Raw genomic sequence first — 19,127 nt, 5'->3', positions numbered from 1 at the left:
CTGAAGTTTCAGCTCCACTGACATCACACCCGGGTTATAAACGCAATCTTATTTTTCTTTGTGTCTGTTGTCCGATGTCGTCCCACCGCCACCTCCCCGACTAGCTGGCATCCGTGCTGAGAGAAGTGAAGTACCTGGAGGCGCAAGGGACGGAAGCCATCCCCGAGATCGCTCAGCAGATCTACACCAACAGGCGGCAGCTCTGGCAGTATGTGGCCAACCTGGAGCTCACCGCGGGAAAATACAACAAGGTGGATCTAAAGCGCGTTGGGCTAAAAACAAACGTCAGCAAGCTAGCAGTAGCAGGAAAAAGCTAATCAGCTTTTGTGCAAAGTTGGATAGTATATTTCCGTAACAGAAGGTGGCAGACACCCTTATTGTGATATCATTTTGAATCCCCCTTATTTGATTTCATTGTGTAGCTCACTTTTTTCGAACTGAGCAGCGTGATGAATCTTTGCGAGATGAGATGAAAAATGAGAGCAGAAAGCATGGTATGCATGTAAGGGCTGTTTCCATTGTCCTACTTTTTCATCAACAAATTCATAACAAAAATCGCCAGCATCTTCCAACCAGGTGATCTGAGACTTTTGTCCGTTTTAGAGAGGAATCTGCTGGATTCCTTTGCATGATTAGGAGCGCCTTCCAGTGTTGCTGGTGTGGGGAAATAAGCAAATCACCTTTTTGCCATTTGTTGCTTGTTTACAAATTTGTATGGCTGAACATAACTTTTTATGCTTGAATCATAGAATGAGAAGTTTTGCAGTTTTGCTGAGCGTGAGTTAGCAGCTAACCTCGCAGGAGGAAGTAGTTCTGTCTAGTTACTTGGATGATTAGCAATATGCACTCCACTCTTTGTTCAAAACCCAATACTCATTGAGCAATCTGCGCCTTTTTGACGATTTATTATCATTTGAGATCAGGTCAAGGAAACAAGGGGGACTTAGCATTTGGAAAGGCCCGCCCTAGTTGTGGTGCGCAAATTTAGTATAGCTGGGGGAAAAGTTAACCGAATCCCTTAAATGTGAACATGTAAGACTGGAGTTGATGAGCAGTTGGTCCTATCGCCTCAAAGCATGAAGGCACCTGGTTTGATTCAAACAGCGGTCTTTTTCCTGTGTGGAGTTTGCATGTTCTCCACGTGTCTGTGTGGGGTTTCTCCCCCAGACCAAAAACATGCTGGATGTTCATTAGAGACCCCAAATTGCCCAAATCAAAAAGATACTGAATGGTTGTATGTCTTTATATGTGGCCCCGCGATCGACCGGCAACCGGTCCAGGGTTTTCCCTGCCTCCCGCCCCAATGGGAAACCCTGAGCGGGATAAGCAACAACGCAGCCCGCAGTTTGCCCGATTCAGCCGCCTGTGATGGAAATAAAAGCGTTCAAAAGTTGGAAAAGGTAGCTGTCAAGTGTAATCAGAGGAGATGGAGTTGAAGAAACAGTTTGCGCCGGAACCTCTTGACATAAGCACTTCCATTTCCCATCTGGAGGTGACAATCCAATGGAGTGCTCCCTGACTTTGTCCATTATATACTTAGGGAACCATTTACCATCCAGCAAGTTTTTCACTTTACAACAGCGACAATTTGTTTTAAGGTGTACTCCGATGTTGGTGGACTTAATGTATAGCATGCAGTTATGGACCAGCATCATTGAAATCATTGTCACAAATAGAGAGCTCATTCAAAACACTGCCCTCTGTATCACGGCAAAATCAAGGAGATAATTACAATCCAGCAATCCGTTGCTCCGGGTAGCTTGAAGTTCAAGTCCAATTAAGTCGCGGCAACGAGGAACGGTCCAGAGACAGTGATTTTAATTAGGACTGCACCAAGTCTTGATGCTCTTGGCTTCTGTGTGGCCTTTCGGTGGCAGTCGTATTAAAGTGATATTTCTGTACTTACTAAAAGGATGCGGCAGTTCAGATGGCATCTTTGTCTGCCCAACCCCATCCCAACCTGCCCCATCCCCACACCCCCACACATGCACCCATGCCCGCCCGCATCATGCACCTCCTGTCTGCAGGTTACCAAGTCCGTGCTCGACGTGGAGCACCCGCTGATCCGGGGTCAACTCAGGGACATAGACTTCCAGCTCAAAAAGGCGGAGGACAGTCTCAACTGGAACACTCAAGGTCTGGACGCTGATTATTGTGAAACCAATTTTGTGAAAGAATATAAAGAATGAAAAAAAAAAAAAATTATATGTTATATTGCTTTTAATGATATAATGCATAGGACATGATATAGCATATAATATAACAATAATAATAATAATACATGTGTTTTGGAGCCTGTAGATTTTGGCTCATGCAGGATTATATTCTTGTGAATAATACATCTAATTTCCAATGCTCATCTAAAAAAATGCAGAAATTCTTGACAACAGGGGTTTAAGTCATTAATTTGCACTATCATACCGCTGCAAGGAAATGAAAATCTTGTAAATTTCGCCAAAATGCCTGGAGAAGGTGCAGCGAGCTGGGAACGAGTCAGTATAAACAGCCCTGCGTACAAAACACTGAACGCTGAACTTTAGCCATTCAATATTTATCTTGAATACTTCAAGAATCACCTGCTTCTGCCACTTCTTTATGACCTCATCTGAGGGAGAAATGTGGCACAATCTCAGTTTTCCCCAGTGTAATTTGGCCACGCAAACATCCGTATTAATCCCATGTTTTGATCTTTAATCTGACCATGCTGGAGCTGCAGCGCGCTGACATGCAAGCATGTGTGTTTGAATACAATTTATTAGCGAATACCGGATAAATAGAGAAATGTGTGAGTGTGTGTTTGTGCGCTACCTTTTCACCTCGGGGGTATATAAGTGAAGAAAAATATGTGTTGTCTGAGCGTCTCTACCTCTGGGCCGTGTCAGATGAGCTGTAATCTTCCCTGGGACTACAAAACACACTCCAGGTGTTGACAGTGTATTCTGTGATTTATTCAGCGTTCTGGTGGAGTCCCAAGCTTTTTCTTGGTTATCTACACTTTAGCTTTGTTGTTTTATTGTTTCTGACACTTTGATTGCCATGCAGTCAAATAGATATGAAATATAGCCTTGTAAAGATGGCCTGCATTCTGCAGGTGAAGTAATTTATAGTGTGAATATAATAACGCAGTTATTACTCGTATTCCTGTTTCTCTCTTCTTATTTTTCACCCCCATCCCTGCCGTCGCCAGGCCAGAGGAAGCTGCTCAGAGATGTGGCGAAAAAAACAGAGAGGCTTTGCATTTTGTAAAACGTATAAAATAAGAATACAGAAGAGGAGTTGTTCAATCATTGATAAGGTTTGACTGACATGGCGCTTGCAGGCATGTTGTTAGTTTCTTGCATTCCTGGGGACTCTCAGAAGAGCCGCGCCGACTTGAGAACAATGTTGATGGTGGAAGTTGGCGCATTCAGTAGGTCTACGGGGACACATGTGAAATCTCTCTGCAGACCAGCTGCACTCTCATTCCTTCGTCTAGCTTTTTCGGCCGTGTGGGGACTGCGTGGGTCTTTCCGACGCTGCCTTACATCTGTGGAAGCGTGTACAAATGATGACATATGTGCCCTGACCCTCTGTCAAGCATGTGCATATATGGAGAAAAAATGTATATTTCATGAAAGTTCAGCTCCGGCTCATTTCTCAGAAGCGTAGGGTTCCACAAAAGAGATGTCTACGTTCATGTGGAGGCTTCCATTGCATGCATTTGCTACATGCATGGAAAGAGAAACAACGTGAAAACCTGAATTATTATATTTTTGCTATTGCATTACCAATTTTTATGTCATACTTAATCCCTGTTTGGCTATGGCATTGATACCCACACACCTGTGTTAGCATATCACCCTATAGCATGGCATAGCACAGCATTACGCAGCACAATGTAGTCGGGAACAAGAGTAGTGGCTAAGAGCTATTGAGGCTAGAGGGAATTTCAGATGTGACATCTGTCATCTATTGAAGAACATTGGTTTGTTGGCTTAAGGTAGCAGCAAGTCGCTTCAATCATTATTCTCAAGGTTTCTGGCAGTTGTGTCGGGTTATTTGGCATTGTTCACACTTTGTTTGGAATATGAAATTAACCGAGTGACATCAGAGCAATGCCTCGTCTATTTGTTCTGGTGATACTGGGCTTGCAAAATAATATTCTAGGGATACCCAGGTCACTATACATGTTGATTAAAATGTCATCCCGAAGAGCCACTGGATCTAAATTTCGGAAAGAGCAATTTTTTTGTCACGGTCTTTCTTGAACCCCTTTTTTTGTATTTCTTCAAGAAAAAGTCACTGCTTTTCATTGCACCGCAGGCATTTGGCAATATATCCAAGATGTGCGGGACGCGGTCTGTGACCTGGATAGCAGACTCCAAAGGACCAAAGAGAACGTAGAGGGCATCCAGAGCTGCGTTAAGAGCTGGGCAAGCCCAATCTTCGACAGGAAAGACGGCAAAAAAGACACTCTGCTCTGCCTTGAGGACAGGGCTGAAATGCTGGAACGGTTTTATAGTATGATAAGGTCCGACGGAGAAAAGATCCATTTCCTCCTGAAGGTGCTTAAAAAAAACACCTTTCTACTTTGAAGTCTGCAACAGCCTTTAAAATGACACTATTATTTTTCTGATAATGTTTGAGTTTTGCCGTGTTTTGTTCTGTTCGTAGAGCAATCTGGAGCTGTTCAGGGCAGAGCCAGCCTCTGAGGAGTGGAGGGCCTATGTGGAGTACATTGACGACATGATTATAGATGGATTCTTCAACAGCATAGAGTGCTCGCTCAGCTTCTTCTTGGACAACACGGGTAGGTTCAAAGGTTATCTCTGTGCCGACGTTGGTTATCAGCGAGCAAATTCTACTACAATAGCCAAAATGTGAAGCGAACTTGCGACAAATGGTTGAGTTTTTTGGAAGAATTTCTCGACATCAGTCAAAGTTTGCAGTGCACTTTGGTAGAGATCCAACAATGAGCTTGCTGGATTTAGAATAATGCCGCGAAATGTAAATATAAAATCAGAACACTGATTCTGCGGACATGAAATGCCATGCTTCTCGTTTGACTTGTTTGCCATCTTGAGATTTTGCTAAACGGTTCAGGCTGTCGCAGTTGTGGCTCGGAAAGCGCGAGATGGTTGCGAGACGATTGCTTTTCCTTGTTTTGTTTTTTAAGCAGCATCATTTCGGCGGTCCTCTCTGGACCCGGACGATTAAGAATATCAAATGAAGCGATCGTCGTGCTGGTCCACTCTCAGACGGACAGAGCCTGCGGTGCACTGTCTAGTCTGAAAAACAAAATGTTTTCATGACTTCAAAGGAAATTATATAGTTATTAAATCCATTCAGAGAAAATTATTGCAAATCTTTTCGGCCGGAGAAAAATATCTTCTGCCGTGAACTCAGGAATGAATTATAGGCTTTGCTCTGCATAGTAAATCTGCTTCTGTTTCAGAAAACAAAATTCTTAATTTGTTCTCTGTCCAAACCTCTATTTGATGTATATCATTTCTTATCATTTATCTACTAAACTTGGTAGGTAAAGAATCGGCTGAAAAGAATCGGCTCATGTAAATTAAATGCATTGCTACGGTAAAAAGACTAGGTTGGTGACATTCTTTACATAATAACACTGATGGGAATTTGGCAATGTCCTTCGAATTCCAAAAGCACATTATTATTCACAGATGTTTTATGCACATGCACACACTTCCAACAACACACTCTTGTTTACATACAAATCATTCATAAAGTGAATTAAAAGGGAATTCTAAAAATGGTCGGTGCAGTTCTCAGTCCACAGTGTCACTTCTTCTTTGGATGAAGTCTTTCAGATCACTGGCTGTGTGAGGTTTTCAGCAGCTGCCATACATTACTGGTATATATATATATATATATATATACACATATTTATTTTATGTTAGCCTTGTCTGTGCGCTGCCAATTTGATTTCCATCACAGAAAGGCAACCCTTCTAGTGTTTCCTCTAACATTTTGCCTCTAAAACAGTCAAATTATTAGTTTCAAAATCATACCAGTAGTCCTATGATTTATTTGAAATATCACTGAGACAATTTTGAAAAAAAAATAAAGTTAACTATATATTACTTTTATATAATTTATATTTAAATTAATTTATAATTTATATAATTGCATTTATATAATTATCAAGAAATCTGCCAAAGTGTATTACATACACTCCAAAAATAAAAACATAAATAAATAAAACAAAACAAAAAAAAGAAGGCATTGAAGGCTCCAGTATAGTAGGTTGATTTCTTTATTTATTTACTATTTATTTAAAATGCTTGTTACTAATGAGAGAAACATCAGACATTATTAGATTCATAAGAATGCTATTTGAGTAGCATGGGGCTGAAATCGGCCTAAATCATTATTCAATTAAATGATTATTATAATTTTTTCATTCATTCGAATTGGATAAATTGGACAAATACGGACTCTGGGTTTCTGACGATTGAGTGACGTGTGGACGCCCACATAAATTAATAGATACCAAGAGGTAATAGATAAAAAGAGGTGGTGAAATTTAATCTGCATCCATGTAAAAATGAATGCACCATTTCAGTATGATCATTTTAACTTTTTTCCAATATGAAACTGTAGAACTACCAGTCTAGCAATTTTAAATTGACATAGTTTAAACCTAATGTAGTTTAAGCAACTTTAGTACTTAGTTAGATTTAGTCAATCGTTATGAGGAAGGCTAAAACTGCATGTATTAACTCTATAGCTCTGCTGTCCTCCTGGATCCTGAAGAACAGACTGTGAATGAGCTCAAAAGGGTCATTTGTCATGATGTAACAGGAAAGATATGGCCCCTGGACTACTTTCCAGAAATTACAACTTATTTCTGATAATTAACAATCTGTTTCTGATGTGCTTCTTATTTGTGTGTACCAACATACGTTAATGATCCCGTGCATCGAAAATTGTTTGGAGTAGATCTCTCATCTCATCTCATAGACGTTTGATAAAATAGTGGCAGGAAGCAGAGGGTTGAAAATGCAGACGATTGAAAAAACAGAAAAGAATGTAATTTTTATTTATTTTTTATTTTATTCATAATTAAACTTTCTCTCATGTTTTAACTTTAATGGGTCAAATGGATAAAGGAGGGTTGTGTCAGATTCAGCGTTTCACCCTTTTTCTTCCTAAATTTGACCGTAAATTCATCCCATCCCTTTGTTAATAGAAGAAGCGGGAGCAGCAGCTCCACTGTTCGAGGCCCGGCTTGATCTAAAAGTTCCTGACCTTGTGTTCACCCCCTCTTTGGACATCGAGGAAAGAGACAGTTTGTTTGAGCTGGTGGAAAGTCTCATCAACGATGTGTTCAGAATCTCCTCCCTGGTGCCACGCCTCTCCAAACAAAGCCCCTTCCCGCACTATCAGGTATTATCACTAAGCTATGATGCCCTCCATCTGCAAGGAGCCCAAACAGATATCAATATATTTAACGGATTTATTTAATGGATTTGAGCCATAGATAGAGGAGGGGTATTCAATATATTGGTAGAAGGATGCTGAGGTTGAATTGCCAGGGAAGAGGAAGACTGCAGAGGAGATTCAGTGATGGGCGAAAGAAGACACGAAGTTAGTTGGTCTAAGGCAGGGGTGTCAAACATACGGCCTGCGGGCTGGAACCGGTCCGCAAGGGGGTTCGACCAGGCCCGCAGGATAATTTGAAAGTGAAAAAATGCATAAAAGACAAGGATTTATTTTTTTCAATTAAATGCAATTCGAGAATTTTCCACTAGGGGGCGCACTATTTTGGTCAGAGTAGACGACAATCCGCATCACTGAGACTGACCAATCAGCAGACGTTATCAATGTACCACCTGCCGCTTGTTATGATGTTTTTTTCTACCCTGTTCTCCACCTCCCCGCTACTCCCTCACAAGCCAAAATGTCGTTATCAAAACAGAAAAAAGTAGTTAAAGAGTGTAGAATTTTCAAAGAAAAATGGACTACGTCAAGTGGTCTTGCGGAAGTCTGAGGGGAGAAGAAGCAGAGGAGGTTAAATGGAGGCAGATGATTCGCTGTGGAGACCACTGATGCTAACGGGCTGAAGCGAAAGAAAAACATTTTAACAGGACATGTAAAATATTTGTTAAATGCATTAAATAGATGGTCTTTTCAAACAAATATATTTTTATCATATTGTATTCTTTTTTCATATTAAGGTCAATATTGGTAATCGCCTGAAACAATAAAATGTGATTTTATTGTGAGAGAAGAGATTACAGAGAATAGGGTTCAATGGAGGAGGTTGATTTGCTGTGCTAACCCCTGAAGGGAGTAGCCGAACCCAAAATAAGAGGATTAATATTATTATGATTTTCATTATTATTATTATTATTATTATTGCTGGTTTTGCATTTTTGTTGTTGCTTTTTTTGCATTACCTCCATTACAGTGCTCAATATTCTGTTTCACTGTTTGAAAATGAAACAATTCTAAAGGTTTATATCCTGGGAATATTTTACAAACTATTGTCCCTTCCCCTTAGCTAATTAGCTTTTGTAATCTCTCGGTGACTAAATAAAAATAAACAAAATACATGAATAAGTAAATAAACAATAGGTTAAATGAAACTGAAAAAAAATATCTGTTACAATATGTTCCTAATAACAGATAACTAAAACACATTAATTCAGAAGGAAAGGAAAGAAAGAATGGGACAAGACACCCTTTTCCATTTATTTTTTGTGTTTGATCTGAAATATGCATTCATGCTCTCGTGCCTGTCAACATGCTCTTCCTTTCTCCATAGGCTGACATGGAGGACATGGCCGACCTGGCAGACATGCGTAATCTCCTCATGAGTCGCGTACGGGACGTCATGGCAACCTGCAGCAATTTTCGCAACTCCCTGGAGCCCTACAGCTACCTGTACGTGGAGGACAGGAGGGAGGCTCTGCGTCAGTTCCTCATTCATGGCCATGTGCTCACCAGCCAGGAGATGGAGGTGTATGGTGAAGGCGGTGTTCCGGAAAACCCCCCAACGCTGGATGATTTCCGAGAGCAGGTGGACAGGTGGGTTCTTCCGCTTTTTTCTGCATCCATGGTTCATAAAGCATTAACTAAGAGAAAAGTTAAGTTCATGACAAGGCAAGGATACATTGTTCCAACAGTAAGTTCTGTTATAGTGGGGTAAACAGGTGAAGTGGAATATGCTAATACTGATGAATCCTTTACAATAAATACTATGAGTAAATTTAAAAAAAAAAAAATATGTGGGTGAAGGTACGAGAAGCTGTACGAGGAGGTGCAGGGTCTGGAGCTGGTTCATGTGTCCTGCGGGTGGATTAGGGTGGACGGCCGCTACATGAAGACCGCCCTGCTCAACCTCATTAAAAAATGGAGCTTCATGTTCAAACTACACCTTGTCAATCACGTGACTAACAGGTAAAGTACAGTGACACAAATACACAGTTTTTTCGCCAGTATCAACTCAAGTAAGCAAATGTGATATACTACTGTTAATACCTGTCTTGCTTCATGAATGTTCTCTGCATATCTTACTTTTAAGATAACAAACATCCCATGCTTGGAATAAAATAATGGGGATGTTAGAAAAATTGAAGTCACGCTACCATGGGTCTTCATGCATTTCTTTGTTGCACTTGAACACAACTTGTTTTCTGGTTTTGGCCCCATCAGCTGAACTCCATTCAGATAGCTCTGATCGAATAAGCGGATAATTGAAGAAAATGCTGCGTCGGTTCTGTTCGGTTACGCTATAATTAATCCCCACACAGAGATATCAGCTGATTCAATCAAGGTGTTTTTTATTTTATAATTTTTTTTTTTTTCAACATTTGAAAGCACCCTCGATGGACATAATCCATTCAGCAGCCTTCTTTTAATGCTCGTGCTTATGCATCCCCAGCCTGTCAGAGCTGCAGAAGTTCATCAGCGTGGCTGAGATTAGCCTGAGCCAGAGAGTGGAGGAGGGGGACTACGAAGGTCTGGTGGGGGTTATGGGTCACTTGTTGGCCGTGAAGGAGAGACAGACTCGCACAGATGCCATGTTTGAGCCGCTGCAGCAAACCATCGCTCTACTAAAGGACTATGAGCAGGAGCTGCCAGATGTGGTCCACAAACAGTTAGAGGTGCACTCGTCACTTTGGCGCTTCTTTTCTTTCTTTCTCACTTTCTCTTTTTTTTTTCTTCAGCGCACAGCCGTGACAGTTTCTTTCAGATGAGACGTATTGCCCTTCCTCCAGGCAATCCATCAATCTGTCACATCTGTCGGCCTTGCCTTTTTCTTATATCTCCCTCTCTTTATCTGCTTATCTATCTGTCAATCGCCAGGAGTTGCCAGAGAAGTGGACCAATGTGAAGAAGCAAGCCGTGCTGGTTAAGCAGCAGGTGGCGCCGCTGCAGGCCGTCCAAGTGGCGAGGCTGCGGCGAAAGTGCGCGTCGTTCGACGTGGAACAACACGCTTTCAGAGAGAACTTTCGCAAGAACGGGCCCTTCAGGTAGAACTATTTTTTTTCTTTGTCAAACACTTCGATCCCGTAGTTTATAGCTGAAAACATTCACATTTATAAAGCAATTTTGCTCTCCATTTAAGCTTCAGTTTAAATGTGTATTTATCTATCCAAACCAGTTCAATTTGTCACAATACTGAAGAAGAAAAAAGGTCAAATCACCATTCGGGAATTTAAACAGTGTCAAAAGTGAAATATCTACAGTGATAGCTGTAGCATATTATTAAAATACTATCATTATACCAATCAGCATAATGCTGTAGCATTCATTTGCATCAGCTGTGATGTTAGCATTGGCTATCCAGTGTTACATTTCTAAACGTGTTAGAATCACCCAGTTGGTCAACAATGACGCATTTCTCGCAACTATTTTCACACCTCCAACTATGAGTGGACGCCGCAATATCGTCGTGAATATTCATAGAACACAGGTAAGAATTCAAAAGTATCTTAACATTGTTAGCAATAGCATGCAAACAACAGCTAGCTAGCTAGCACATCTTAGCTAAGGCTTTACATAGCAGCTTGTGTGTTTTTAAAAAAGAAAATCATTGCTGTTTGTTTTATAATTGTCTTAATGCAACCTCAAGCTTTTTGTACAGTTATATATATATAAAACATAATATATATATTTATATAGAATAGAATATAGAATATATAGAATTTATATAAATATATACACATACTGAAAAAGTCACATGCCGTTAAAGCAGCCGCATTCATTGTGTTTTAGCCAGTTAGCTCTCATAACCATAAACATATAAACATATTTTCCACCTGTGTGATCATCTGTGACTCAGTAATGCACGGTGACGCTCCACTGCCTATCTCATTTCATACAAGTATCTGACTTTTCAGCTCAGCGCGGTCAGGATAATCTGAATGAATGAGGATTTCCGGGTCAGTGAATCTGCCCGAGGCTACAGGTAAATACCCATGCATTCCTATTAATCCACCTCCACACACAAATTCATCTTTAATTCAGGCCCGCCATGTTTGGCTTTCCACTTAAATTCAACAATCACACTTTTCTACATGACACATTCGATGCCTTTGATAGCTGCTAGCATTTCTTGACTAAAAGGAAACTGCATCACATTCCAAACAGCACACCGGCATATCCATGCTACTGCAGTCATCTCTACACAGCAGTTGGTAAATAACATGTAATAATAACATATTTCTGTTTTCAGATGAGCACCTTGGGAAACATCACTAGACCATGAAATTAAAGTAGGAGCTACAACCATGCTACCTTGAACCTTCGAACAGGTCCAGAGCGGACTCTCGAAAAACTGCACCAGGGCTGTTGGTGGTACAGATGGGGTGTGAGATTGCTGTTGGGATTAACCAAGAACAAGGGATTGTCCTGTCGAGGAACCCACGAAATGAAAGATACAACTAAATTCACACATTCTTTATTTGAAAATAGATGATCGTCTGCCCTTCAGTTTGGCTTGTTCATATCCAGGTCTGCATAGCTGGAAACACATGCTCACATGAAGATTGAATACTAGAGCCAAACTCTGAACGTTACAAGATAGATATATTGCTGTATCAACAGTTTATATACAAAGTAAAAATGTTTCAACAAACAAAATACAAACTATACTGTACTATAGAGTTATGGCGTAAGTATCGAAAATGTTTCAATTTATCGTGCTATATTAATTATAATTAGTATCTATATCATTTATTGCCATATACATGTGAGCACATATTAATGCTGGGCTTTAATTTACTTTTCCAGTTGGCAATTTTCAGATACTTTGAAAATCCTTCGCAAATGCATCAAGAACACTAGCTGGAGTTTGTCCCTTTTTAAACTTGTGTATGTGTTTCCAGAATTCAAGTAAAGGGGGTTAAGAGAAGGTCATATTAGAAAAGATAGCAAGGCAGAACCCCGCAGTCAGGGTCACCATGAAGGCTTACACCCAAAGGGTGTTTTTCTCTCTTAAATCTTTCAATTGCAAAAACTACAATGGGGGCTGTAAATATCACTGGGTGCCCGAAAATGTAAAAAAAAAAAAAAAAAACAATGACATATTCAATAAATAAAATTACATAGTTGGAAATGCAGGGTGAAATAAGAGGAATATATTTGAGTTGGAATGTATATCCTTGATTCACCCTTCCTGACAGTCTGCAGAAAAATCTGATCTGGGACCTCGGTTCAACCCAGACAATCAAGTTATGTGAGGGATTTACAGATCCAGCCTTAACCCCCCTGAAGCAGCTTGCAGACTCATTTGGGCTCAGACAGGGTGTGAGCAAAATAGCCAACAAGAGAGTCCAGACGATAAACTAACAGAGGGGAATGTGCAGCTAAGTATTCGCATGCTAACGTCAGCCAGCATACCACTGCTGAGATATTAAGACCGACAGCCGGAATCACGTCAGGCTCTGGCTAAATAACAGACAAAGTGTTTTGAGAGTTGGTCCCCAAACATCTTTTCATTGCCTTTTTTTTTTTTTTAAATGCAAACTACTGGTCTCCCCTGTGTCTGTGATTTTGCTGACCTGCTCTGCTCATGATAATATCCTGTAGTAGGTGGCATGGCACTTTTCCTAAAACTTGCACCCCGGTTATATTTTAGATGGTGGAGGAGTTAATGATTCCTCGTATGTACATAATGCAACTCCTTTTGAGAATGTCAATGTGGATGTGAATTCCAGGTGCCTGGCTCATTTCTGACAGATGGCTTTTCTTTGTGGAGTTTGCATGTTCTCGCCGTATCTATGTGGGTTTCCTCTGGGTTCTCCGGTTATGTTCCACAATTTAAAATCGTGCAGTAGGTTCATTGACGAACCTCAATGCCCAGATTTGCAGATGAGCAAGCGAATGGTTGTATGGCCCGATATGTGGCCCTGTGGTCAACTGATGGCTGTTTCAGGTTGAGATCCCTAATGACTGGTGGGATGTGAACCAGGCCCTATGCAACCCTTAGGCCAGGTTAAGCAGTATAGGTGATGAATACATGAATAAGGGATAGAGAATGTTCTCATGGCAGAAAAACAGGCTGGGCCAAATCCCATGCATCAGCCATGAGCTGTCCATACGGATAAATTAAAGGTAAATTAAAAATAATTTGGGGATATGAATAGATAGTCAAACATTTTTACGGTACGCCTTCCGCTGAGAAGATTTCTGTGGGACTTCAGAATGAGTGTGGAGGACGCTGAGGCTGTGGAGACCCGGGAATTTCATTTGGCCCACTTACTCTCTGTCGTGTTTGACGGCACCTTTCTCTAAATCCTAAAAAGGAACAGGGGAATAACATCGTAGTCATTTGGCTCCTGTCAGTCCAGAGTAATTGAGCATGTAGAAAACCGAGGGAGAAGATTCGAAAATGGGGAGGGTAGGGTGACTGGCTTATCGGTAACATTTCCATGCTGTCTTGGACTGAATGGTCTTTTCATGATTTTCGTTTAATTTTAATGCCCGCTTCATATGTTTTGCATTCATTATAATAACCGCAGTCTGTGTCTGATTTTCTACAAAGCCACATGTTGTCCAGCGATCAGATAAGCCCCGCAATCTTCCTGAAAGCCGAATCTGACGGTGATTAATGTGAATTAAACGTTCCTACGAGGTAATCTGTCGTATTATGTCAAACTCACTTGCAATCTGAAGGCCTAAAGTGACGGGCCAGAGTAATCATAAATAAACGTTTCCGTAAAGGTGACTTGGTCCTTCATGGTTGTCATTCTCTAAAACAATCGCTCAATTAAAAAGGATGAGTCAATAAAAATGAGAATTATGCATGAGGTTACGTGACATAGTGCCACGTAAGGTATGAACACGATGTTCTGTGGCTCCTTAAAAGGGGCCACTATTGACTGGAATGTAAGAATCGATGCATTTTATTATATTATTTTCTTGTTTCTACACTTCATAAAGTGTAATTGTCTCTGAGATTTCTCATAAAACCTTACAATGCACTGTAAAACAATCAGAGCGGTGGGGGTTTTAATGAAGGCAGTAGTGTGACGCTTATCTGGATCACCTCCTGCCGGCTTAGCAAACCAAAGCAGCAATAAAGGGTGAGCTCTGAGCCCAATGGAAAAGAAATAAGTGAATTGATTAATAGACAAATGAAAAAAAAGGTTGAATCGAAAACATGTAAAAGAAGAAGTAAAATTCATTGTATAATGTTTTCAACTGTCAAATATTTGTTTTCTGCTGGGTTAATAACCTTCGAAAATGTCTAGAAGAGTCTCGTAAAGTAATAGAATATGTGAAAATGATATTATGCATTTATGTATATATTTATGTAGAATGGTTGAAGACTTTGAATATTTTTGGAAGTTGCCAACTTCAAGGGTTGCTGCAGCGTGTTGTTTTTAAGGTCTAGGAGTGCAAATGCCAGTCTTCAGATACTTTAGTTGAAATGAAGTTGAATGTGAAAAATGGCATACAAAGCAGTGAATACAGCTTTTAGAGCTCAGAAACCCCCAAGACAAACCCGGACTGATTTGATTTGCTGATAACTCCTTTAGACTCCAGTGGAGCCATAAGTAGCTGAGGGCAAACTGGGATGCTTAGGTTGGAGTGGATCTCATTGGTGTTCACCTGAAGTCTCCAGAAGGCCGAGCTCGGGGGACCGAAGGTTGTTGTAGGTCACGGGCCTTTCGAGGACGTGAAGGATGTGTCCATTTTGTTTCCGGTGTCTTTAATAAGCAGTGTGTACTTGACCTGAAAGATTCTTGGTCCCGCTAATTGTGTCCAGAAGAGTGTTTGGTTTGGGGCTGTTGTCATTGCTCCCTGGATACCTGAAATAAAAACTTTGGAGGACCAACTCATGTTATATCTATTTTCATGATTAATTCCCAATTTAATAGGGATTAATGGGAGCCATGAATTGGAGGCTGCACGCCGGTGTCTTTACGTATCCATGCAATTTAATTAACCGACATCCGAAGTATAATGTATCCCATCTTATTGTTTGTTTTGTTGTCTTGTAATGTATCGCTTTGGGACCCGCACATATACAGATCAGTGACAACCGTTCCGGGAAACAGGAATTCTCGAAAGCATCTTTTGCTCACGAAAATATGCTGATGGCGGCTTAGCCAATTACTGCGAAAAAAAGATGCTGTAGTTTGTGTGGGGAAATATCCGGTATCTGAGTGACTGCACTTCCTCTCTTAACTGTAAGTGCGAGGGGACTGTGAATCTCGAGAGATCAGAGCAGAGTAGAGTTGTTCAAAAATTCGTGTCCGGGCACTTTCTCAAAACCTGGCCCAGGGACTGAAGTTTTGTCCAAGGATTTTTTTCCTAGCGGGTGAGAAATGATTAGTTTTAGCAGAATGTTAGCAGCTCAAGGAAAAAAAAAAGCCAGAAGGAAACACTAATGAGCTTCAAAGAAAAGTTGCACATTGCTCCGACAGCGGAGAGAAGGAAACAAGGTGATTATAGAGCCTGATGACAAAGAATAAAAATGTGTCTGGCACTGGTCTCTCTCTCTCAAGTAAAACTCTGTGGCTTTAATTGAAGCTGTCTCCCGAGTGTTTGTCCAGGTTCTGGTCCCGGGTGTTATCCATGTCTTCCACATTGTTGAGTATATTTCCATAGCAGCACATACCGCACTGGATGTAGGCAATATTGCTTCATCTCCAGAGACACTGTCGGTGGAACAGAACTTTTTTCTTCGGATTATGTTATTATTTCTTAACTTGTCACCGGCCAGCCATCTGCAGACTCCTTTTTTTTTTTAATAAATGAGGCGATATCTCAAAGCCTTTGGGTTGTGTTAGAGAGGAATGTCTTCATTCAGAGGCGACTCCGTGTCACAGCAGGGTCTTGGAGTGCCACAACGACTTGGTGACGTCAGTCGTGTGTTGAGAACAAGGCTATCGCTTTTAAAATCTCACACTGCCTTTTTTTTTTTTCACACATGCTCATACAGAATATCAAGTACCCAAGAGTCTTTTGTTTCAATTCCAGGTCCACTCAAATTGAAAAATATATAAAAAAACAGCAGATTTATAAATAGCAGGGGTATTTTCTTTTTAAATCTGATTTTATAATTTCTGAAAATGAAATATGGATGAAATTCACCGTGTGAACAAATATAAAAGGACTCTAAATGCACAACATTAGTGTCTATGCAGTATATAAAGTTAAACATTTACCAAAGTTAAGGTTATGTTACTAATGTGTTACTAAGAGTGTCTGTGTTATTGTTAATTAATGAACAAATGAAGTGCAAAGTTCTGAGTGACTGAATGTTTTCGGAGATCAACATTCACTGAGAACACAGAGTCAAATATCAATCGATTGTTGTGATTGTGATTGAATGACTGTTAAATTAATGAAAAACGCTGTGGAAAGTAATGAAAATGCATTGGTTGGCTGGTGTTTAGACATCACTTGTGTAGTTTAATAATTAGGTCCTGCATTTATAACTCAAAACAAATTTAAATTGCCCCTGAATCTCATCAGTTATATTTTTCATCCCCTCACTGTGTTGAAATTCCCTGTGCAGAATAGATTTATCCTCTTATTCATTTACTTTTTAGTTTTTTGTATGTGTGTACACGTATATATGTATGTATACATATATGTGTGTGTGTTTTATTATTATTATGAGAATTACATTGATATTTTTATCATAATCATAATGATAATATTGTTGTTTGTTTGTTTGTTTCAGTTTTTTTGGTTTAATATGGTGTCCTTCAGCTCATTTTTGAGTTTCAGAAAGAAAAAAGGACAGACATCTACGATCATGGTTGTGTTTTTCAAAATACTACCAATCAGGGGTGTAAGAAAACGTGGCACAACAACCAGTGAGAGACAGTAGGGGTGTCAGCGCAACCACTCGGGAGTGACGTGCTACAACCAAACACAGCTTTGGGGTTCTTCACAGTGTATATTTAAATGTGTTTTTAAAGTATACAAACCTGCTGGGTGCCTCAGTCCATTTCTGCAGCTGCAGCCATCTTGTATTTACAAAAATGCCTCCAGGGATACTCAGCATGCCGCCAAATATCACTGGAGGCATTTTTGTTTCCAGGTATCTAACAAATGGTTAGATATCTGGTTGCGAAAGGCTTAGCAGGCTGAAGCCTGTGTGTGTGTGTGTGTCCTAGCAAGCATTTATTTGAGGTTTTCCCCCATAAACGTCACACACATGATTGCTACCGTTTTTTCATGTAGTGCCCAGAGAATATCCAGCTTCCACTGCATAAGTAACAATCTTAGAATTTCAGACTTTGTTGCAAAATTAAAAAGGAAAAATAACATGCGTTGTATCGAATTTACTTGAATTTCAATTTAAAAGAAAAACTGTTTCCTTAACATTGTAAACAATTCAAGAAAACGCAACTGTTTGGTTTGAAGGGATGCGCCAATGTGGCTACCACAGCATTTCTTTTACGCCGATAAAAGAGTTGATTAGTTCATTTTTGAGAGAAAAAAGGGGTTGTTCATATCTACACTAATTCTTTGGAACACAAGGCTATCAGTCACAGTCTTTTCCTTCAAGGGATCATGATGACCAATAAAAAAAAACAGTTACTATACATTATTATACAAAGGTATTCTAACAGATTGTGTCTTTAAGTCTTCTATTGGTGGAAAGTTCACGGTATCTTTCAAAAGAATGTCAGAATGTCACCTTTACCAGCTTTCTCACACATGCAGAGAGTTATCACCAGGTTTTTTGCAGCTGACAAGGCTAATTGAATCTTAGCATAATCATAATTAATTCATAGGTAGAGATGCTTCGTCATAATGTGTAATTGTCAGATTAGTAATGTGTGTAATTGGACTCTTAATAAGCTGGTGATTATTTTCCCATTAATACCATGGAAGTCATTTTAAATTGTATTGTGCGCCGGCGACTGCAGCCTGACGATGCCGCAGCCAAGTCAGGCTTGGCACTAAATCAGCCGTTCAGTACCAAAACACAACCTCGACTTCCATTCATCTAGATTTGACAGCAAGAAACCCTACCAGATGTTGGACGCGTTCCACCAGCAGATCCGAGAGCGGGAGGCGGTGATGGCATCCCTGGTAGAGTCTGCTGGCCTGTTCGAGGTCACCATCTCTGAGTACAAACAGCTCCGACAATGCAGGTAAAGCCCCCCTCCGCCCCCCCACCAGGAGGGAGGAAACCACTGCCAGATTCCAAACAATTGAGGCATTATCATGTATACCGTGTTACGGTAGCATAGCTTTTTATTTTTTTTTTATTTTTATTTTTTTTCTGTGATTCTTAATTCATTTCAAATCTTCACCATCATCTCAAGGCGTGAGGTGGCTCTCTTGAAGGAGCTGTGGGATATGATCACCGTGGTGGAGTCCAGCATGGCGGCATGGAGGATGACTCCCTGGAGGGAAATCCATGTGGAGGACATGGAGATGGAGTGCAAGCGCTTCTCGAAAGATATCCGAGGGCTGGATAAAGAGGTGAGCTGAGAGGGAGGGGAAGGAAGGGGCAGCAAGTGTGAATGTGTTACCCGGCACTGCTGGGGGCAGGGCTTAAATCACAATTGGCCTTGTCGTGACACCAACTGTCGCCGGTGTTTTAATTACCATAACTGGGGAAATCATGTTTTACCCACAGTATATAAGAAGTGATATTGGTAACTGCAATTTTTCACAAATGTTTTTTTTGATTATTT

The 19,127-nt window shown here is 40.5% G+C and overlaps 1 protein-coding gene across 1 annotated transcript in view; it reads left to right on the top strand.

The window, feature by feature from the left end:
• dnah9 (dynein, axonemal, heavy chain 9) overlaps nt 1-19,127 on the top strand; it is a 192,800-nt gene that overhangs the window by 19,852 nt on the left and 153,821 nt on the right. The window contains exons 15-25 of the mRNA XM_086140698.1: nt 105-251; nt 2,028-2,136; nt 4,303-4,544; nt 4,654-4,789; nt 7,196-7,392; nt 8,774-9,036; nt 9,247-9,408; nt 9,893-10,115; nt 10,318-10,484; nt 18,435-18,578; nt 18,753-18,912. Of these exons, the coding sequence (XP_085996824.1) occupies nt 105-251; nt 2,028-2,136; nt 4,303-4,544; nt 4,654-4,789; nt 7,196-7,392; nt 8,774-9,036; nt 9,247-9,408; nt 9,893-10,115; nt 10,318-10,484; nt 18,435-18,578; nt 18,753-18,912 (1,950 nt within the window). The remainder of the gene's footprint in view (nt 1-104; nt 252-2,027; nt 2,137-4,302; nt 4,545-4,653; nt 4,790-7,195; nt 7,393-8,773; nt 9,037-9,246; nt 9,409-9,892; nt 10,116-10,317; nt 10,485-18,434; nt 18,579-18,752; nt 18,913-19,127) is intronic.

The sequence above is a fragment of the Fistularia commersonii genome, chromosome 33 (assembly GCF_037954325.1).
Source record: "Fistularia commersonii isolate RoL2024-O1a breed Wild chromosome 33, RoL_Fcom_v1.0, whole genome shotgun sequence".
NCBI lineage: Eukaryota > Metazoa > Chordata > Actinopteri > Syngnathiformes > Fistulariidae > Fistularia > Fistularia commersonii.
The sequence above is the reverse complement of the archived record's forward strand: the minus strand, read 5'-3'. Positions and strand labels throughout refer to the sequence as shown.